The following is a 22,178-nucleotide window of genomic DNA, read 5'->3' on the forward strand; positions in this document are numbered from 1 at the left end:
GAATTCTCATCTTCAAACCTAGAGAAATAGGTGCTATAAATAGGGAGTTCAGCAAAATGCTGGATGCTATGGATCTTTTTAAATTGTCTTCATTTTTTTCTAATATTAATCTACAGGCTGTAGCTTTCTTAGTTCTCACAGAACACTTATCATTTTAAACTAACTTGTATATTAAGAAAAAAAAGATCTTAAGTACGATATTTGGTACTACTGCCTGACCATCTCTGTGACAGGTAATGCATTTGACTGTTCTTAAAAATGGAACACTTGCCTTCCCAAGGCAGGGGTGAGGACAGGGGCCCGAGAAAAGCCCCCTTGGCTGACAGCACTCTGCTTTCATGCTGGCCATTAAGGTGGGAGCAGAGTGCACATCCGCACTTGGCGCCCGAGCACTGGGTCACAGCGCCCGCTGGGAACTAATGGGGCTTGCACTCTTGGAAGGGAATAGCTGAGCCAGGCCGGGCCTGCAGGCGGGGAGGAGGGATTCCCAGCCTGAGTGGGTGGGATAAGGGCTCTAGCAGCCTCCAGCCCCTGGTGCTCAAGCCAGTCACACCTCCTTGTTTGCAGGGGGCTGGAACTCTTCCTCGCTCTGTCCTGGGACTCGGACCCTGCATACGGCCGATCAGAGTAGTGGCCCCAGGGGCCCAGTGACAGACCCGACCTCGTCCGGCACCCACAGTGGAAGGGTGCGTTCCTAGCATCCACACCGGGGTCCCCGCGCCCTCAGGGGAGTCGATCCCGGGCCATGCGCCTGGTGACAGTGTTGCTGCCCCCACCGCCCAGAGTCGGAGCGTGGCCAGCCAGGGCCCACGCGGGCCCAAGGTGCCGTCCTCCAGGGCGTCGGGCCAGGGCCTTCCCAGGCAGGGATCCGGGTCTGGCAGCTCCCACTGCCCCCACCCCCTCGTGCGTCCAGGAGGGGCGCACCTCCTGCGGGACCGACTCCAAGAGAGGTGATTGTTTTGCAACTTCAGCGGGAGCGATTCCGCGGAGGCCTAACCAGGGCCTTCCCGGGACGCCGACGTGGGAACAGGGACGGAGGGAACCTGGGGGCCGAGCCTGAGGGGCGGCGCCGGCTTCCTGCGCCGTCCTGGCCGCGGCCACACTGACGCCTTTGTCAATATTGACGCTGAGCGGGGCTGGGCCTGCGAGATAAGCCCGGAAGGAGCAAAGTAGGAGCCGGCAGCCCTGGGAACCTGCGGGGTGGGATGGGGGTGGATCGCGGGCCCGGGTGCGCAGAGGTCAGTGGGACGGGGATCATGGCCAGGGCGGAGCCAGCCTGGGCAAGCCGGGCTCAGCCACGTTCTGACCCCCGGGCAGCCCCGGGATCCGTGGGAGGGTGGCTGAGCAGGCGGGGGTGGGGGCTTCCTGCTGCAGGGGAGGGGATAGAGGAGAGGCTGGGCGACCCCCCAACAGTCTTATAGCCCCTGGCTGCCTGTGAGCACTGCCTTGGGCCTCGGTTTCCTCTCTGCGTGTCATGGATGTGAGAGCAAACAGCCCCAGACTGTCCCAGACATCCAGGCACAATGTGGTGCTATTAACTCAGCCCCAGGGCCTGCTGCCATCTCTCCTGGGCCTGGGATCACAGGTTGGGGGATCATGGGGTGGGGCAGTTCTGGGGTAGGCCAATTCTGTACCCCCACCCCAAAGTCTCCTGGGTCCCAGAGAGCCAAAGAATTCTGCAGGGAGGGGCCTAGGAGAGGTCCTGTGCCCCCCACACTAAGCTGCTGAGGTCACACTGTGCCGGGCAGGGTGCCCTGCCTACCTCCCAGCTTCCCAGAATAGGAAAACCAGCTCAGAGAGCCAGAGAAGTGTCTCCAAAGTCACTCAGCCAGTGAGCATGGGCTGGAGAGGACCCAAGGTCACTGCTCTAACCCAACTCCAGGCCCTGGCTTCAGGACAGAGCCCAGCAAAGGGTCCCGACACCCCCCACCACCCGCGCCCTGGTCATGCCCAGGCTACAGGGACGTGTCAACAAAGAGATGGGCACCATTCTAGACATCAAGACTCAGCAGGCCTGCCCAAAGGGGCTTACATTCCAGCTGGGCACACAGATGGTAGACATGGATCCAAATCAGTAAGGGTATCAGGTTCTGTGTGCCCTAAGAGGATGAGGGGAAGTGGTGAGGGGACTGCTTTGGCTGAGGTGGTCAGGCCTGACTGTGGAAAAGGAGCAGCCCTGGAAAGATCTAGGGGAGAGGCTTCCAGGCAGAGGTCTGGAGTCTCTAATGAGCTTGGTGTCTTCAGGGACAAAAAGAATCTTGTAGCAAGAACATGGTGAGCAAGGGGGAGAGGAAGGGCAGGCAGTTTGGGGTTTTATTCTAGCTTTCATGGGAAGGTTTGAGCAGGGGAGTGGCATGATCTGATTTACAGTTACTAGCTCTTTCTAACTACCATGGGAGGTTGGACAGAGGGGGGGCTGCTGGGAGACACAGAGGGAGGCTTGTGCTGCCGGGCGATGAGGGAGGCTGGCCCCCAGAGCAGGCAGGGGTCCTGAGAGGCCCCGGCAGATCAGGCCAGTGGCGTCACCAGGAGTGGGAGGGAGGGAAAGGAGGGAATCCAGACAACAACCAGGTTTGGGCCCAAGCAACCAGGTGGATGATCGGGCCATTTCCTGAGGCTCGGAGGAGGTGGCTCTGAAAGAGGAACCTCAGAAGCCTGCTGCAGTGTCAAGTGCAGGGTCAGATGTGCCAGGAGAGATGTGAGGAAGGAGCTGGGGCTGGGCGTGAGGGGTGGGGGTGGGGGGCAGGACGGGAGAGACGCCCATGCTCAGCAGTATTACAGCTGCAGCTGGAACTTGGAAGGATGCGGAAAAGACAGGAGCTAAGGCCTGAGCTTGTGCCCCCAAAGGGGACAGGAGGAGTGGCCATGAGGGAGGGAAAATGTCCACTGTGGGCATCGTGGAGGCCTGGAGAAGAACATGCTCCAAGAGGAAGGGGGTCTTGCGGGGTCCCTGTCCATTGGGAGAGAGAGAAAGATGAAGACAGAGAACAGACCTCCAGCTTTGGCAAGGCAGGGGCCCTGGTGACCTCAGGAAGTGACCTGGGATCATAGGAACAAAGACCAAGTCGGGTGGGCCCAGGAGAGGTGAGATGAGGAAGTGGGGAGAAGTGAATACATGGAATTTTGCTGGGCACAGGGACAAAGAGAGACAGGGAAACAGGTATGCACAAGCGGAGCTGAACACACTCATGATGTCACGCGCAGGGACAGAAAGGCACACGGTCACACGCAGGGATTAAACAGGCCCCCTCCATGCCCAGGGACCCGTTAACTCTGTGTGGCACAGCTGACCCCAATTTCCTGGATCCCCCCACACCCCAACCCCGTGACAGGAAGTGCTGTTGGGTGAGGACTGGGCAGGGCAAAAGGGTCTTGGGGGCCAGTGGACAGGCTTTGGCACTGGGTTCTTGAAGGGGCTGCCCATGCTGGCAGGGCCTTGGCTGGGACAGAGGCCGGGGCCTAAGGTGAGGGGTGGTCTCCTTGTTCAGGTCTCGGGCGTCCCTGGGAGGCTTTATCCCCAGCACCTCCCCGGCCCCCACCCCCCTCTCCCACAATGAGTATCAGGGCTCCCTGGGGAGGGCCATGCCGGGCAACAAGCTCCATGTTGAGGGAAAAAGGAAAATCATAGTGTCGTCCACCCCCCACATCTTAGCCCAGCCCAGTCCTCCATCCCCTGCTCTCTTTGGCCACTGGTCCTGGCAGAGTGAGTTCCGGCACACTCAGCCAAGGCCCTGGGGAGGGGCTGGCTCGCAGACAGCTCTGCCAATATTTGTCGACTGACTAATGGATGGACTGAGTGTGAACGCCCGGCCCTCAGAGCGGTGGGTGTGACCCACAGGGCGGGAGCTGGATTGAGTTACAGAGCAGGGGAAGGGGGAGGGCAGTGGGCAGGGCCTGGCCCTGTGCCCAGCTCGGCGCTGCCCGCAGGCAGGGCGAAGGCGCGGAGCAGTTTCCAGCAGGTAGGCCTGGCAGGGAGGGGGCGCGGGGCACAACTGGGCCGAAAGGGGGCTCTGGGAAGCGGGTGGGCGGGGAGTCCAGGGTCGGCACAGGGCATGGGCTCACAGGTTCAGGGGCCGGCAAAACTGGAGGGGGCAGGCGGGGGTGCAGTGAGCAGCCCAACAAGTGAGGGCACCGTGGGGGCAGAAGGGCTGTGGCTGGAGTGGCCCAAAGGAAAGATAGTGGTCAATTGTGGATGTGGGTGAGGATCCCAGGCCCCGGGACTCCTGCATCTGGAGGCCCTGCCCCCGTCCCCCCCACACACACACTCCAGCAGGCAGCGTCCCTCCCCGCTTCCTGGAAGTTGGGCAAAGTACCCTCAGTGTCCACCCCTCGGCACATTCTTAAGGAGGGAGGAAGGGCTCTCCATGGGGAGGGAGGGGAACTGGGGGAAAGGACAGGGCACTGAAGGAGAGAAGGGGCACCCAGAGAAAGAACTTGTGGTGCTGGGGAGAGAAGGAGGCATCTGGAGGAGAAAAAGTGATACCCAGAGGGCGAGAAAGGCACCCCGGGAAAGGTGGGGGTGCCCGGGGAGAGAAGGGAGCACCAAGGAGGAAGGGAAAGAGGGCCCCCAGGTGGAGGGAGCGGGTCCACAGAGAAGAGACGGGGGCTTCCAGGAGAGGAAGGTGATGGGGAGTTATAGGGCGAAAGGGTACTTAGGACAGGAAGGGACATAGGAAGAGAGAAGAGAGAGTCTGGAGAAGAAAAGGGATGGGAGGTGCCTGGGGAAAGGCATGGGTGCCAGGGGAGAGAAGGGGCAACAGAGAAGGAGTTGGGTTTCCGGGAGGGAAAGGGCCCCCTAGGGCAGAGGAGGGATGGTGGAAGGGAGTTCCCCATATGGGGAGAGGAAGGAGGTGAGGGGTTAGAGGGGACACTCTGGGAAAGGAGGGGGCTCCTGGGGAGAACGGGAGCAATGGGGAAAGCAGGGAGCACTAGGGGAGGGGTGCCCACCCTTTGATCATTCCTTCTCCCCCAGCTCCCCTGGGATGCAGTTGGGAGACTGTCCACATGCATGGGGGTGGGGTCCTCAGGCCCTGGGTGCCCAGTGTGGCCTGAGCTGCCCCCCACTGCTGGGGCTGGATATCGGGGAACCCCGTCCCCTCCCAGTGAAACCAGCCAAGTCTGGCTGCCGCTTCCTTGACTTTCCTGTCCCACACGGGGCCCTGGTTACCCCTGTTCTCTGTCACTGTTTTGCTGTTATGTGATCTACCTCTCATAGTTCCTGTCCATACCTCTGGTCACTGCCTGCCCCACGGTCCCTGTAACTGCCCTGTCCCAGTTGCCATCACCAGTCACTGTTTCTGCCTGTCACTCGGTATCCCATCGCCTGATCATGGTGTCTGGGTTCAGTACGGCCTTCACTTGTCATCACCCCTGTCACTTGGTGTCATCACATGTTTCCAGCTGCTTGAGGACACCATTACTGGACACTGCATCTGCTTGTCACTCACATTACTGTCACAGATCACTGTGTCTATCCGTTGGTGTCACTGTCACACTGCAGGGTCTGCCTGTGACTCCTTGTCACTTCACGGTATCTGCTTATTTGGTGTCACCATCACAGTCACAGTGTCTGACACTTAGTGTCACCACTACACGGTCACAGTGTCTGTCATTCATGCCACAGTCATACCAACAGGCTGTCAACTGCAACAGGAGTTCTAGGTGCAATTAGAACACACATGAACATGCACACACATACACACACACACACACCCACTGCCTTCCCTGTTCATCTTTATTCAGTATCTACTGGGTGCCAGGCAGTAAACAAAAGGCCAAAACCCTGCTCTCAGGAATCTTCTGTTCCAGTGAGGAAACCCAAAACCAACAACATACATGGTTTCCGTTGGGCGTTAGGAGGGGCTGCAAGCTGTGGTGAAGCAGCTTAACTCCCAGGCAGCCCTGCCTCTCCTCCGCCCCACCCCACAGCCTCCTGGGCTGTCATGACTCAGCTGGGGGCAGCCCCTCGCCCCCCACACCCACACACACTCTCCCACACATCCATGGCAACCTTGGCTCTCTTTGAGAGGGTTGGCTGCTTCCACGGTGTGCTGTGGGCACACCAGGGCTTGGGTCCGGCCTTCAGGGGCCCTGGACAAAGGCGTAAGGAATGCAGGCCACTCTGTGCTGTGTCTCTGAGCTGGTAACTGTATCTCTCCTCTCAGCATGTCCAGGGCAGGGAGGGAGTTAACACCATTGTCAGAGCCACCAAGGGTAAGAAATTCAGAAAGAAGTGACTTATGGGTCCACTGAGCAAAGAAACAAGAACAGAATGGTTCACCTGGCAGGATTTAGGTTTGATGTACAAAGAACTTCCGTGGATGAAGTAATGACCAAACCCACTCAGAGATTGCAGGGAATAGTGCAGGCCACCTCAAGTGGTTAGGAGTGAAGAAAAGAGCAGACTCTGACCTGCCCAGATGTAACAAAACAGAGCCCCCTTCATTCCCAGATACCTCTCTCTCCCTGTTCTGCACAACCTCAGATGAGCTACGTCCTGTTTGCAGAGCTTGTGACTGTTTGCAGAGTCTGTGTGTGTTTACAGAGTTCACCCCTGTTTCAGGAATTTGTCTGGAGTACCTATGCCTGATTTGCCCCCTCTGCTTGGGTCAGCTGAGTCTGTCCCGTGCTTCAAAGGCTGTCACCATTTTCAGAGACAGTCCTTGTGTGCCGAGTCTGTGGGTTTACAGAACCTGTCCCTGTTTGCAGAACCTTTGCCTAGTCTGCAGAGCCTGTGTCTGTCCTGAGCCTGTGTCTTTCAGAGTCTGTCTTTTTTTCAGACTCTGGATGTCTTTGAACACCTATATGATCTTCCTGGGTAGAAACTGCTTGCAGGATCTATTCCTATGAAGAGTTTATCACTGTCAGGAGGTATCTGTGTCTGTCTGACAGCATCTGTGTCTTTCTGCAGAGCACATCTTCATTTGCAGAGCCTATGCATTTCTGCACACTCTATTCTATTTCCATGTGCACCTGGTAGCAGAGCCTGTCCCTATTAACAGAACATTTACTGCATCCAGAACTCATCCTTTTCTATAAAGCCTAGCTCTGTTTGCAGAAGCTGGGGCTGTCTACAGAATCTAGCCCTATTTCTAGATCTTGCTGGTATCTGGGGCATCTGTGCTTGTACACAAAGCTGTTTGTCCTGATAGCTCATTTCAGTGGATCCCGTCCCTCGCTGGAGAAGCTGTCACTGTTAACAGAGCCTGTCTGTCTTCAGGGCCCATGCAGACTTATAAAACCTCTCCTATCTGCAAAGCCTCTGTCTGCATAGCCTGTCTTTTATGAGAGCCTGAATCTCTTTGCAGAGATTTGCACAGCCTTTTCCCATCTCCCTGTTTGCAGGATTTGAGTCAGTTTGCAGAGGCTCTCCCTGTATGCAAAGCCTGATAATATCTAAAGAGCTTTTGCCTGTTTCAGGAGACTGCCTCTATCTGGGAAGTATTTCTCTGAATGAACATGCTGTCCCTTTTGCAGATCCCTGCCTATCCATGCACCAGTCCATATTTGCAGAGTCTACCCATCATGCAAAGAGTCCCTGTCTTTAGAGTTTGTCTCCCATCCACATTCGCAGAGCCTTTTCCAGTCTGCAAAGCTCCCCAGAACCCATGACTGCTTGTGGAGACTTTGTCAGTGTTCAGAACCTTTGCTTGCTTGCCCAGTCTGCCTGAATTTCCGTGGGAAAAATATGTGTCCATTTGCACAGACCGTCCTTGTCCACAGACCTCATCTCTGTCCAGAGAACCTAAGCCTGTTGGAGCACTAATGTGCATCTGTATAGTCCATTCTTTTTGCAGTTTGTCCTCATTCGTAAAGCTTTTACCTGTCTGCAGAACCTGCCCTGTCTTGAATCTTTCCCTGTTCGTAGGGCCTATCCTAGTCTTTAGAGTTCAACCTTTTCCATATAGGCTTTCTCCATTCCCACTTCCCCTTTCTCTGTCTGGAGAAGCTGTCCCTATTTGCAGAGCCTATATTTGTTTGCAGAGCCTTCCGCTGTGTGCAGAGCCTTGTTCTATCCACATAGCCTGTCACTCTCTGCAGGTCCTGTGCCTGTATGCAAAACCTATTCCTAACTCTGTCTGGAAGAGCACATCTATTTGCAGCGCTGTCCTTGTGTGCAGAGCCCGTCTTTGCCTACAGGATTCAATTATATTTCAAAAGCCTGTCCCGCTTTGCAGAACCTGTCACTGTTTGCAGAGTCCATCCCACCCTGTAGTATCGTCTTATTAGCAGAGCCTTTGTCTGACTGCAGAGAGGTCGTTTGGCTCTGGAGACTAGCTCAATATGCATAACCTATCACTATCTACGGAGACTATCCCTGACTGCAAGTACCATGTGTGTCTACAAAGCTTAGTTCTACCCCCCGGCTTTTTGCAGTGGTTGCCCCCTTTTGTTTGAAACCCATCTCTTTTCACAAAGCTCAGCCCTATTTCAAGAACACAATTCCAGACAAACTAGGTCCCTGTTTATAAAGCCTCTGTATGCCAGTCTGCAGCGTCTGCTCTGGTTTGATGACATTTGTCTGTTTGCAGAACCTAAGCCTGTTTGCAGAGCCCACTTAACGAAAGTCACACTCTATGATGAAGGTGCTTTGGAGAGCTGTAGGTGGGCAGAGTTCTTGCTTGGAGCCGAGAGCACAGGCTGGCCTCCAGCCTGAGAAATCTGGCTCTTGTTCCTTGTTTCCTCCCTCACTCCCACCTGGCCTAGGATGGACATCAACAAAAGCTTCCCAGCCATCAGGTGCCACAGGGACCTCCACATATGGATCACTGAGGTGAGAGTCATGACCATTCAGCAGAGCCAGCAGCAAAGAGAGTGAGGAGGTCTCTGAGACTGGAGTAGGGGCCTTGTGGGGGAGGAGTCTCCTGAGTTGTCGCTGTGTACCCTCCTCTCCCAGGACCTGAAGATGGTGCCGGTACCCGAGAGGGCTTACGGGAACTTCTTTGAGGCACACTGCTACGTCATCCTCCACGTGAGTCACTTGGAGAGTCTGTCTGAGGTGACTTGGCCCAGGGCTGGGGAATCTGACAGCACAGACATAAGGTCCATCCTTTGAGGCCTCTTCACTTCCTCGTGCTTCACAGTCTCCTGGGTCCATGGAAGCCCCTGTCCAGTGCCTTCCCCTGGCCCTCGTACATCCCTGGCCCTCCTCTCCACCCATGCCTTGGCCCACCCTGGGTTCCCATCCCACCCCTCCGTCCTCAGTACCCTCCCCTGCAGACACACACACCACGGCCCTAGGTCCCCCAGAACCCGAAGGCCACACAGGGGGTGTCCAGCGACCTCCACTATTGGGTCGGAAAAGCAGCCAGCACAGAGGCAGAGGTTGCCGCGGGAGCCTTTGTGCAGCACCTGGAAGAGGGGCTGGGCAGCTGGACTGTGCAGCACCGCGAGGCACAGGGCCGCGAGTCCGACTGTTTCCTCAGCTACTTCCGCCAGGGAATCATGTGAGCCAGGGGCAGGGGGAGAGCTGGGGAGAGGGTGATGTGGGGAGAGGGCGGTGCGGTGGAGTGGGTGGTTGGGCTGGGGTGGCCTTGGGGTGACTATCTCCACCACCCACTAATGTGTGGAGGATTTTTGTTGGTAACAGTTTTATTGAGCTACAATTCACATACTATACAATTTACCCATTTAAAGTGTGCAGTTCAGTGGTTTTTAGCATATTCACAGAGTTGTGCAGCCATCACTACAGTCAATTTTAGAATATTTCATCACCCCCAAAAGACCTCATACCCGTTTGCATTTACTCCCTATTTCCATCCAACACCATCTTCTCCATGCTCTAGGCAACCACTAATCTACTTTCTGTCTTTAGATTTACTTATTCTGGCATTTCATATAAATGGAATTATCTGACATGGTCTTTTGTGACTGGCTTCTTTCACTTAGCATAAGGTTTTCAAGGTTCATCTATGTTGTAGCATGTATCAGAATTTCATTCCTTTTTATGGATAATAACACATTTTATCCATTCATCAGTTAACGGATATCTGGTTGTTTCCTCTTCGGGGCTATTACGAAAACACTGCTACAAACATTCATGTACAAGCTTTTGTGTAGGCACATTTGCATTTCTTTTGGATATATACCTAGGAGTGGATGCTAATATGGTTTTGAGTTTGGTTTTATGTTACTACCTGGGAGAAATATGTCTTTTGCTGTAAATTTCTTCAAATGATTTTTAAGTTAATAATTGCAATGGGTTTGGGTTGAACCCTGGGAAATTGACAACCATTTCAATTTCATACAGTTGAACCTAACACATGCATGTAGTGTATACATTAACACATGCACACACATATACATGCACCTGCAGAAACACATGCCACTCCTTATGTGTGTGGACTTACAGATGGACACACCTCCCTACAGATGTGAATAAACATGTCTACCCACACACATATTCTGCTGTCTGCATTCCTTGCACTGGCATCTATGCTCACATAGATAAACAGATATACACTATGCCCTACATGTATGCATATGTACATGTACATGCATGTGTCCACATCTACACCCATGTGTAAGCAAATGCACTCTAAGACCCCCACATGTGTATCCATGAACGAGTACATACATGTGTTCAACCTACTCACACCCGTGGAATAAGCTGGCACATGCTTATCCCCCACATGCGAACACGCACGTGCCCACATCACATCTGCACTCGTTTCCTGCACATGGCAGCATGTGTTCTTACATAGGATTCCATTCCCTCTTTAGCTACAGGAAGGGAGGCCTAGCCTCTGACCTCAAGCATGTGGAGACCAACATGTACAGCATCCAGCGACTGCTACACATCAAAGCAAGGAAGCATGTGTCTGCCACCGAGGTGAGGACCACCAGGGATGCCACCTGGCCCCAGACCTCTGGCCTCAGCCTGGGCTGAGTCCTGAGAGTATAGGGAAGTGTGGAGCTAGCGGGGGCAAAGAGGCCTGCCACCGGGTAATGGATGTCAGCATTCCTAGACTGCCCATCTGGAGATGAGGAGCGAGAAAGCAGAGCCAGGCTTCTGGTCCCACCGCTGCCACTGCTCACCTGACCCCCTCTGGTTTTCCCACCTGCCTCATGGGTCTTATTAATAAGCTGGAGAGGTGAGGCAGACTTGTGACACACCTGGATGGTCTCTGGAAGCAGCACAGTGGGGGGGCAGCAGGATATGGGGTGGGAGGTGCACATTGTCACACAATTGTCATTGCCACTCATGGGCACACATGTCATCTCCTGCTGCTACACATCAAAGCAGGGCCACTCTGGTCCGTATAGTGCCTTTGTGCAAAATAGAACAAAGTGCCCCTTACTTTCCTTTGTCAGGAAATTATCATGAAATACTAACTTTCTTAGAACAAGGCATTTTGCTGCCATCTGGCAGGAATTTGGTGTAATGAACTTCCAAGTGTGTGATGCTACAATGTGAAGGATGACCCTTGCATTCTGCCCAGTACAGTCTGAATGGTTATATGACAGCCTGTGACACAAATGCTCTCCCATGCTGTCTCCCACAGATCCAGTGACCCTGCATCCTTGGCCGTGCAGGGATGCCATGCAGCCCAAGTTTTGCCTGTTGTCCTGGCATAATTCTTTAGAGTGCCCCCTTTGACTCTCCAAAGTGTCTCTGTTTGGATGATAACAATTCCTCTCCATGGGTACACAGTGTCTCCTCCATAGGCACATATACACTGTCACCCATGAGTGCACACACTTGTTCACATTTCATATGCCCCCACATATGTACCCATGTATATGTACACACACATCTACTTGCACATGGATAAAAAGATTTAAAAACCACTTTTATACCCATGTACATGTACCATGCAGAGAGTAAAAAGTCACACTCAGTATTGCAACCTGTGGGAAATGCATCATGACCTACATACAGTCACATATGTGTAGAGACGCACATGGTCTCACCTATAAACACTGACAAAGATGCATTGCTGCACACCATGACAGGTGCTGGCACAGTCATGCATAAACCCACAGAGCTCCGTGCACACACAGTGATACAGCCCAGCTCCCCCTTGGACTGGGTGCTGGTGGTGTAACAACCCATCTTCCTCCCTGGTCCCCTCCCCCCTGGCTCTGGTAGGTGGAACTCTCCTGGAAAAGCTTTAATAAGAGCGACATCTTCCTGCTGGACCTAGGCAAGGTGATGATCCAGTGGAATGGGCCCAAGGCCAGCATTTCTGAGAAGGCACGGGTCAGTGTCTGCCCCGGGAATTAGGGGTGCAGGTTTCTGGGATGGGGTGGTCTTCCAGGTTCCCATAATCCAGCCACCCTGGAGGTTGGGCTTGGCTCAACTCCACAATCTGAGAAGCACCTATTAGGTGCCAGCTGAGAGTGACCCCACAACAGTGGTGCCTCTGGACACCACCAGCCCAGTGTCTGGAGGCTAAGCAGTAACTGGGAGGATTGGGGCTATACCGTCTGAGGGGTCAGGGGGGCCCTCAGCCGAAGCCCTGACTGCCAGGTCTCCTCCCGCAGGGGCTGGCCCTGACCTGCAGCCTCTGGGACAGGGAGCGTGGTGGTCGTGCACAGGTTGGTGTGGTGGACAAGGAGGTCCAGGCCACTGACCTCATGCAGATCATGGATGCCATTTTGGGCATCAGAGTGGGCAACCTGCAGGCTGCTGTGCCCTACCCGTGTATTACCCAGCTGCAGAAGGCCAATGTTCGCCTCTACCAGTGAGCAGACCTGGGGTGGCGGGGGTGGGTGGGGCAGTTGTTACTGCAATACACAGAATCTCAAGAAAGCCCTCCAGAAAACGCCCGTGGGTTTCTGGGGGCAATTCACATGGGATCTTGGGCCCAACCTGTATTATCTCATTGTTGCCTGGCTGAGAGACCCATGTACAGACAGGGAAACTGAGGCCCAGAGAGAGCCAGGGAGCCACAGCAAGGCAGCAGTGAAGTCAGGACTGCAGTTCAGGGCCCCAACCCCAGACCCTCTGCTTCTGGAGGGGTAGAGGGGGCCGGGGTGGAGTCAGACCAGGGAGGGGCAGAACTGCCCACACCTGGCTGCCTATTCTCCAGTATCTACGAGAAGGGCAAGGACCTGGTGGTCCAGGAGTTGGCGACACCCCCACTGACCCAGGACCTCCTGCAGAAAGAGGTGAGGCAGGCCTGGCCCCAGCTACCCCCACCCAAACCACCCCATGCCACAACCCCAGCCCAATCTGGAGCACCTATTGACCAGCCCCACTCTTGCTCCCAGTTCTGCCACATCCTGGACCAGGGTGGCTTCAAGATCTATGTGTGGCAGGGACGCATGTCCAGCCTCCAGGAGAAAAAGGCTGCCTTCAGCTGGGCTATGGTGAGGCCCTGGACCCCCAAGAGGGACATGACACTGCCCTGGGGTCCAAAGGGGGAGCAGCTCTGCTCTGGGTTTTGAGGGGGGGCAGCTCTGCCCTGAAGGCTAAGGTGTGTGACCATCCTGCCCTGGAATCGGGTAGGGGGCAGCCTGCCTAGAGGTCTGAGGGAGGAAACGGCCCTACCGTAGCCCCTGAGCTGGGAGACACCCCTATTCTGGAGTCTGAAGTGGGGAGAGGTAGTTCTGCCCTGGGAGCCCTGTCTGATGGAGGACATGACCCTGCCCTGGGGCCTAAGGGGGAAGACAGCAGGGCCCTGTCTGAGAGAGGAGACACAGCTCTGCCCAGGGGTCTGAAGGGGAGGAAAGGGTCCCTCTCTGGGGTAATGGGGGGGTGGGGGTGGCTTAAGGCCTGAGGGTACTGCACTGGATGCCCTCTCCTTTCCGAGTGGGGCCACAGGGCTCTGTCTGAGTGAAGTCTGAGGGAGAGTGAGGGCCGGCCCTTCCCCAAGCCCAGATTAAGTGGACCCTGCCCACCCTCTGGGCCCTTGGAGAAGTGGCAGTGAGGAGCCAGCTCCTTAAGTGGGACGTGAGCTCCGTAATTACAGCAGCTCAGGGCCCCGAGGCCCTGCAGCCGGAGTGGGAGGTCCCCAGGGGTGGAGCGGAGCGGCCGTCGCGCCTCAAATCTGATAGAGCCCCTGTCCCAGAGCTTCATGCAGGCCAAGGGCTACCCGATCGACACCAGCGTGGAGGTGGTGAACGACGGCGCCGAGCCGGTCGCCTTCAAGCAGCTCTTCCGGACGTGGACTCAGGGGCAGGACAAGAATAGGAAATCCCGCGGGAAGGGTGAGCGGCGCGGGGGCGGGGCCGGGGCGGGGCCCAGAATCCCTGAGGGCGGGACAGGCGGGGGCGGGGAAAGGGACTGCGGGCGCCACTGAAGCCCTCTGCCCCGTCCGCAGGTAAACTGATGCAGGTGAAGTTGAATGTGGCCAAGCTGCACAACCAGCCTGAGCTAGCGGCCCAGCTCAGGATGGTGGACGACGGCTGCGGGAAGGTGGAGGTGAGGGGTGCTGGCTCAGCCGGGGGAGGGTGGTCACACACCTTTGCCTACAGGTGAAGGTCATGGCTGCTACCTAAGGTGACCCGAGTACGCCCAGGTGCACATCCGCACACAGTCAGGGACACGTGCACATGTACACACACCCTCCTGACTGCCCACTCCTACAGTCACACCATGGCCACTCGCTCACGTAACACTCCCAGGCACACAACACACACAGTTACGCTCAGACACTTGATGCCCTGTTAATCTATGATCTATGAATGACACAGACATATGCACGGTCACCTAGTCACACATACTCACACCTTGTGATGGCACATAATCGCAACGCCCAGTCACACACAATCACAGCCACATACACAAGTGCCAGCATGTAATTGTACAAACTCTACATTACCTGCAGTCAGTTACACACAAGCATCAATCCACACCAAGGCAGACACACAGCCACACGCTGTCAGCCACTCACTCAGTGATCTGGGAGACCCAGGGCTTAGGAGCCACCTCCAGACTCTGTACAGGGCAGGGTTGTGTCCTGGCTTGTTGGGTGACCCCTGGACTGGGCCTTTGATTCCTTTAGGCCTTAGTTTCCTTCTCTGTAAATGGGAGCAGAAGCTGTGGTCCCGTCTGGCTCCAAAGCTGGTGTAGGAATGCAGTGAAAGTACAGGGACAGGAGTGCTGGGCCTACGTGAGGGGTCCCAGTTCTCGAGGTAGGTCAAGGTAGGGAAAATACCGTTTCTCCAAGGTTTCCTCCTGCATTTGCTCTAACATGGGTGGACAGAGGCGATGGGAGGGGAGACACAGAGAGAGGAGGAGATGGGGTGAGGGAGAGCGGGGAGAGAGAGGGAGATAAAGGGGGGAAACGGGGGTCAGAAAGATGGGGTACATAGGGAGAGACAGAGAGGGACAGAAAGACGGATAGAAAGGGGGAGCAGGAAGGCGGAGAGGTGAGCAAGAGAGAACAGGCTGTGCAATCCCAGGCTCCAAGCACAAAGGCAAAGAGGGGACACCTCCCAGCAGGCGATGGACAGGCAGGCAGAGGGAGGACCCAAACCAGGAGGCCTGGCTGCAAGTAAGTGCCACCCATAAGTGGTGTGTGGTCAGGGCCAGCCCCTCCTGCAAAAGGCAGGATTCTGGATGCTCTGGCCGGGAGACCAGACTCTGGGTGAGCAAGGGATGTCCAGTCATCGTTTCCTGCCATGTCGAGGTGCAGCGAGGTGGGTGGTGTTACCCCCATAGCACAGCCAAGAAAGGTCTCTCTGCCAACACAGGGCAGAGCTGGGATTTGACCTGGGTCAGCCTGGCTCTAGAGTCCAAACTCTGCTGCCTACAGGAACAAGAAATCATACTGACCAGTGTGAAGAAGCATTTTCCTTTCAGTCTTTGAATAGGCTTTGTTTTTTTTTTTTTCAGTGATGCTTGAAAAAGGGATTTTTTTTTTTTTTTTTCTGAGAGCCTCTGAAGCCTTGCTTCCCACCTAACTGCCAGGCAGGAAGCTTCCCGGGTCTGTCTGCCCCTAACCAGGGCTGTGGCTGGTGGGGTCAGGGCTGGGTGTGGCACGTAGCAGGGACCTGGCCACCTCAGCAGCCTCTGGAGCCCTCACCACTTGTTTATCCCATGCATCACATGCAAACTCAGAGCCTGCCTGAGAGCAGGTGGGTGCAAGTTCGATGGGTCCCAGGGGCCTGTGGGGAGGAGGGTCATCTGCAGATCCTTGCACCAGCCCAACACAAAGCACAGGGTAGGTGTAGAGCTGGGAGCGACCCCTCACCTGCACAGATACGGAATACCTTGGAGAGCCAAGGAGGGCTCTCCTTGGGCACAGGGTGGGCAGGCTGGTCTGGGTAGAGGCTCTGCCTGCGCCCATGGGTCTCCTTCCCCCCTCCAGGTGTGGTGCATCCAGGACTTAAGCAGGCAGCCTGTGGACCCCAAGCATCACACACAGTTGTGCTCAGGCAACTGCTACCTTGTCCTGTACACGTACCAGAAGCTCGGTCATGTCCAGTACCTCCTATACTTGTGGCAGGTGCGCCAGCCTGAGGGGGGTGGCAGGCACCTAAAGCCCGAGAGCTGAGAGGCTGATAGTGGACAGTGGGGCCGGGCCCTCACCACCCCTGCCTACAGGGCCACCAGGCCACTCCAGACAAGATCAAGGCCCTGAACAGCCACGCCAAGGAGCTGGACCTCATGTACCACGGAGCCCTGGTGCAGGCACATGTGCACATGGGCAACGAACCCCCCCACTTCCTCACCATCTTCCAGGGCCAGCTGGTGGTCTTCCAGGTAGGGCCCACCTTCCCGCTGGGGCCCTCACATACACGCTAAGTACCTTCCCTTCAGGCCTGGGGCCCAGCGTATCTCCCTCTGGTTTCTGGGGGGCTTGGCTGAAGCCCAGGCTCTCCAGGGGTGACCCCCTGCCTGAGTTTCCTCCCTCAGCCCCCAGAGCTGGGCACAAAGCGGGAGCCCAGGTGAGGCAGTTGGATCCAAGGGAAGCCAGGCCTGGGGTCACATTCCCATTTTCCACATGCAAGGCCGGGAGACCATGCCCTGGCCTCTCATTTAGAAAGGGGCTTATTCCCTATCCTGGACTCCACACGCAGAGGGTCCAGAAGACAGGGGTGGCTTAAAGCAGGGGTCCCTGGATCCCTGAGGTAGTGAGTCCCACACCTGAGAGCCTGAGGCCCAGCTCTCTTGTAGGGGGGCCCTGGGCCTGATGGGGAGGGGCAGCCAGCCACAAGGCTCTTCCATGTGCAAGGCACCGACAGCCACAACACCAGGACCACAGAGGTGCCAGCTCGCGCCCCGTCCCTCAACTCCAGTGACGTCTTCTTGCTGATCACAGGCAGCAACTGCTACCTCTGGTTTGGAAAGGTACTCCCGGCCCTCACCACTCGGCTCACACCTGGGGAAAGAGGTGCCAGGCCAGGAGGGGTGCACTCCATGGGAGATGCATGGGGGAGGGAGACGTGGGGACAGAGGTCAACACCATGTCCCCTCTGGACCCTGGAGGATGTTATAGAGTGACAGGTGAGCCTGGGAGGCCATGGGTCAGAGCCAGGCCCAAGCTGTCTCTCCCCCTTCCCCTCCTGCTTGCCTTGAGCAGGGGGCACGTCCCTTCCCACGTCTCTGGAGGGAAGGTGGAGGCCTAATCCAGCCTGCCAGAGTGTTTTCTCTGAGCAGCAGCCAGAACCATGAATGAGCCTCAAGCCTGGGGGTCCCCCATCCCTTGCTGTAGGTCCTCTACTCTCCCATGGCTCAGATAGGGAGACTGAGGCCTGGAAGGGGAAGGAAGATAGATCCCTTGCTCATGTGTGCCCCTCCATCAGTGTAGGCCGCGTTACTCAGGCCTAGCACCCCAAGGCCACAATGAGTGGGGGATGTGCAACTGGAGAAGAAGACCCTTCCCCTTCAGGGCCTACCCTGTTCTTTGCCTGCCAGGGCTGCAGCGGCGACCAGCGTGAGACAGCGCGGATGGTGACCACGGCCATCTCCAGGAAGAACAAGGAAACAGTGCTGGAGGGCCAGGAGCCTCTCTGCTTCTGGGAGGCCCTGGGGGGCCGGGCTCCCTACCCCAGCAACAAGAGGTAACAGGGGTGGGAGCAGGGAGTGTTTCCCTTATACAGAGGAAGAAACTGACATCAAGAGGGTGAGTGGCTAATTAAGGGTCACACAGAGCTATTGAGAACTAGAACCCCAGACTTCAGCTCACCTCCAGGGTCTCCCAGGAGCCTTCGCCCCTGGCCTCAGATAACTTGGATCAGGAAGATGCCAGGGAGCGCAGGGGCAGTGACACCCTCTGTTGGCTGAACCTGTTCCCTGTGTTGCCCCAGCCCGGGAGCAGCCCACTGGTAGGGAGAGGCTTGTCCAGGGGACACCTGACTTTCCCCATTCACACAGTCCTTAAGGGACATCTGTGTCCTGAGTGTGCATATACAGTGTAAGATGACATGTGGGTATACAGTGTGTGTGGAGTGTGCCAGCTGTCCCCACCTCACGTCCATTCCTGGGGAAATTCACAGGCAGCTGCATCATAGCTGGCTAGGGCTAGATGGGTCACCAAATCTGCTTTCCTTACTGACAGAAGGGGATACTTGAGGCCCAAAGAGAGGCAGGGTGCGCCTGGAGTCAACCGTGGGTTGGGTGGAGCTGGGAGGAGGATCTGTACCTCCCATCCCCAGGAGAAGTTGCTTCCCAGCACCTGGGGTGGGGTTGCCTGTGCTGAGGACCAGCTTGGCCCAGGCACAAGCATTCTGCTCCCCTCACGGCCCTGCTGCCCACACTGGCCAGGCTCCCCGAGGAGGGCTCCAGTTTCCAGCCACGACTGTTTGAGTGCTCCAGCCAGGTGGGCTGCCTGGTCCTCACAGAAATGGTGTTCTTCAGCCAAGAGGACTTGGACAAGTATGACATCATGCTGTTGGACACCTGGGAGGAGGTAAGGCCTGCTGCCTGGCCGAGGCCTGGGCTGGGGTGTATCTGTATTTGTGTGTCCAGGTAACTGGGCATAGGTAGGTGACTGTGTGTGTGTATCTGGCCATGTGACTCTGTTTGTAAGGCTGTGAGTGAGTCTGTGTGTGTGAGCAACTGTGTGTGTAACACTGGTTGTGTGGAGTTGTGACTGTGGATGTGGGGCCTTGGACGAGTCTGTCCACGGTGTATATGTGAGACTGCCGGAGCCTCTGACTGTCTGTTTGGAACTCATGACTTTTGATGGTTTCTGTAGTTGTGTGGAACAGTGTGCCTTATGGTGTGTGTGACTCCAGGTGACCAAGTGTCTCTGGCTGAACATGTGTCAGTGTCACGTGAGTGACCATAGTTGAACAACTGTGTGACTGACCACACATATACATGTGGGGCCATGGGTGATACTGAGTGGCTGTGCATCTGCCCCTGTGGGAATGACTGTGTGTGAGAGACTGACTGCATCAGCGATTGTGTGGGCAAGAAACCGGCCCTGTCTGGCAGTGCGGTGAGATGTGTGTGTGTGTGTGTGTGTGTGAGAGAGAGAGAGCGCGACTATGTGACTGGCTCGCTGTAGGTGTGAATGGCTGAGTGACTATTTGTGTGACTAGGTAATTCTGTTTCTATGTGACTATGATGCAATATTTTTTTTAGGGTTTTTCAGGCTATGTGGAATTGGCTGGGAGCACGTGACTGTAACTGAGTGTGGTTGAGTTTATGTGCCACCACCTGTGGTAGTGCAACTGTGGATGACAGTGCAGGACTGTGGGACTTGCTGTCTGGCTGTGTGGATGACTGTTTCTGTGTAGCTGTGTGTCCCTATGCTGTTGTGCGTGTGGGGCTGTCTGTGACTCCGTGGTGATGAGGCTTGTGGGCTCCCCAGGCCACTCAGAGTGACAGCAAAGTCCTTCCCACAGCCACGAGGCCCTCCGTGACCTGGCTGGCCCTAGCTGCCTTACCCGATTTCTTCTCACTCCCCTCGCTTGCTCTGCTCCAGCCTCAGCAGCCTCCTCGCTGTTCCCCGAAGGTGCCAGGCACACTCCTGCCTCGGGCCTTTGCACTGGTTTGTTTCCTCGGGTTAGAACACATTCCCACCAGACATACACATGATTTGCTCCCTCACCTTCAGACCTTTATTCAAATGTCACCTTCTCAGTAAGGCTCTCCCTGACCCTAATTTAAAATTGCAATATCCCTACTACCACCACCTCTTTGCCTCTTTCCCTGCTTTACTTTTGTCCATCTGATATAGTATATATTTTACTTATTATTGGCTCACTTTTCTGTCTTCCCAAATAAAATGAAAGTGCTACAGGGCTAGGGTTTTTTTTTTTTCATTGCTGAATTTCCCATGTTTAGAAGAGTGCCTGGCATATAGTAGATGGTCAATAAACACTTCAGAACACAATAGGTGCTCAAAATAAATACCCACAGTGGTGTGGGTATAGTGACCTGCTGCATGTATCTGATTGGCTAGGGATGTGGGGGGGGGTGGGGCAGCAGGGAAGGGGGCAATTCTGAGACCATCTGATGGATGCTCTGGGCAGCCCCTCCACCCACCCTCTCTGTGGCCCAGATCTTCCTGTGGCTCGGGGAAGCTGCCGAGTGGAAGGAGGAGGCACTGGCCTGGGGCCGGGAGTACCTGAGGACCCACCCGGTGGGGAGGAACCCAGCTACACCCATCATGCTGATCAAGCAAGGCCACGAGCCTCCCACCTTCACTGGATGGTTCCAGGCCTGGGACCCCTACAAGTGGACTGTGAGGCCTGAAACCCCAGCCCCACCCTAACCCTGGGACGAGAGGGAGGAGGCACTGCCCTGCCTGGGGGCCTCCAGTGTGGGTGGTGGTGGGGAGACCCGGCCTTGTCCTCAGGCCCCCTCCTGGGTCTCTTCATTCATGAACGCTGAGTCCTGCCTTTCCGCCTCTCCCTCCATCCTGAAACTTGCCCTGATTTTTGTCCCCCAAGAACAGCCAGTCCTATTCAGAGGAGGTGGAGGGCAGCATGGGTGAAGTGTCTGCCATTCTCCAGGATAACAGCGGTGATTACTTGGGGCTCCTGGATCCCCCCCACAGTGGTCTGTGCACTTGGGCTCTGAGGGCACAATCCAGAATAGGCCAGGGGAAAGGCCAGGCCTGTAGGTGGGAGGGGTTGCAATGGGGGTAAGGGGGCCAGTGGGCTCAGTGTGGTCTCCCGTGGGCTGCCCATTCCCCCATCTTCCCCAGCCTGAGGCCCCTCTCTGGGCAGGAAGTCAACAACTTCCAGCTGTCCCACTGGCTGGACGATGGCAGGACAGGCCCCTTGGCCTTGCAGGCCCTCAAGGGCTCCCAGGACAGCTCAGAGAACGAGCTGGAACTGGGCCCTAAGGTGGGCGGCAGCAGCACCAGCACCAGCACCAGCAGCAGCACCAGCACCAGCACCAGCAGCTACTACAGCAGCACCAGCTTGGTGGTCAGTGGCAGCCTGCCCCGGGAACAGCTGATGCACCAGGCTGCAGAGGACCTGCCAGAGGGCGTGGACCCAGCCCGCAAGGAGGTGGGTGCCCGAGATCCCCTGCCACTCACTGCCCCAACAAATGCATCTAAAAGACCAAGGTGTGACCCACAGATGGTGCAGTTTCAGGCAAAGGGCAGGCAGCCTGGGGAGATGTTTGCTCTGAGGGGTGAGGGTGAGAGGGTGATAAGCAGATGTGGGAGACTCTTGAGCTCTGGGATGACAGCTCTGGGTAGGACAGGATTCTGGGCTCACATGACACCCCTCTCCCTGCATCCCACCCACCCCACCCACCCCCATCCCCAGTTCTATCTCTCAGACTCTGATTTCCAAGATATCTTTGGGAAATCCAAGGAGAAATTTTACAGCATGGCCAAGTGGAAGCAGCAGCAGGAGAAAAAGCAGCTTGGCTTCTTCTGAAGCCAGGCCCCTCCCCTGCCAGTGTCACCGACACAGCCAAGACCACTGCAAGAATCTACACAGACCCAAACCCCTGGGGAGACCCTGCTCACAACCCCCCCACCAAGAGGCTTCTGGGTCAACCCCCCCGCCTTTTTCAATAAAAGCTTGTGGTACACACCAGGTGTGGTGTGTGGTTTGAAGCCTAGAGCACTCAGTGGGGCCAATTTTGGGGGACAGAGCCTCCAGGGCTGGGGTGGTCTGTGCCATCCAGAGAAGGCCAGGACTGAGATCTCTGTATTCTCCTCCGTAGACGGGTTTGTTTCTTGCTACTCCCTCCTGCCCGGGGACCAGTCTGTGTGGGACGGTGGGGCGTGAGGAATTGGGAGTCCAGTGCTCTGGAACACACACACACAAACACATGCACTCTGCAGGGGATTTTCTGGCATCCAGGTAAA

The 22,178-nt window shown here is 56.1% G+C and overlaps 1 protein-coding gene across 1 annotated transcript; it reads left to right on the forward strand.

The window, feature by feature from the left end:
* The first annotated feature begins 3,872 nt into the window (after positions 1-3,872).
* Positions 3,873-21,901, forward strand: VILL (villin like). The gene is given in 21 exon segments (XM_037847349.1): positions 3,873-3,959; positions 8,707-8,773; positions 8,897-8,971; positions 9,241-9,446; positions 10,723-10,831; positions 12,092-12,202; positions 12,487-12,686; positions 13,035-13,113; positions 13,216-13,314; positions 14,016-14,154; positions 14,268-14,368; positions 16,260-16,397; positions 16,496-16,654; positions 17,069-17,242; positions 17,810-17,955; positions 18,659-18,803; positions 20,406-20,588; positions 20,797-20,853; positions 20,855-20,869; positions 21,076-21,363; positions 21,628-21,901. Coding segments are annotated over 20 exon segments (2,604 nt in total). The 5' UTR covers positions 3,873-3,959; position 8,707; the 3' UTR covers positions 21,742-21,901.
* Positions 21,902-22,178: the final 277 nt, after the last annotated feature.

This window comes from Choloepus didactylus, chromosome 1 (assembly GCF_015220235.1).
Source record: "Choloepus didactylus isolate mChoDid1 chromosome 1, mChoDid1.pri, whole genome shotgun sequence".
Lineage (NCBI taxonomy): Eukaryota > Metazoa > Chordata > Mammalia > Pilosa > Megalonychidae > Choloepus > Choloepus didactylus.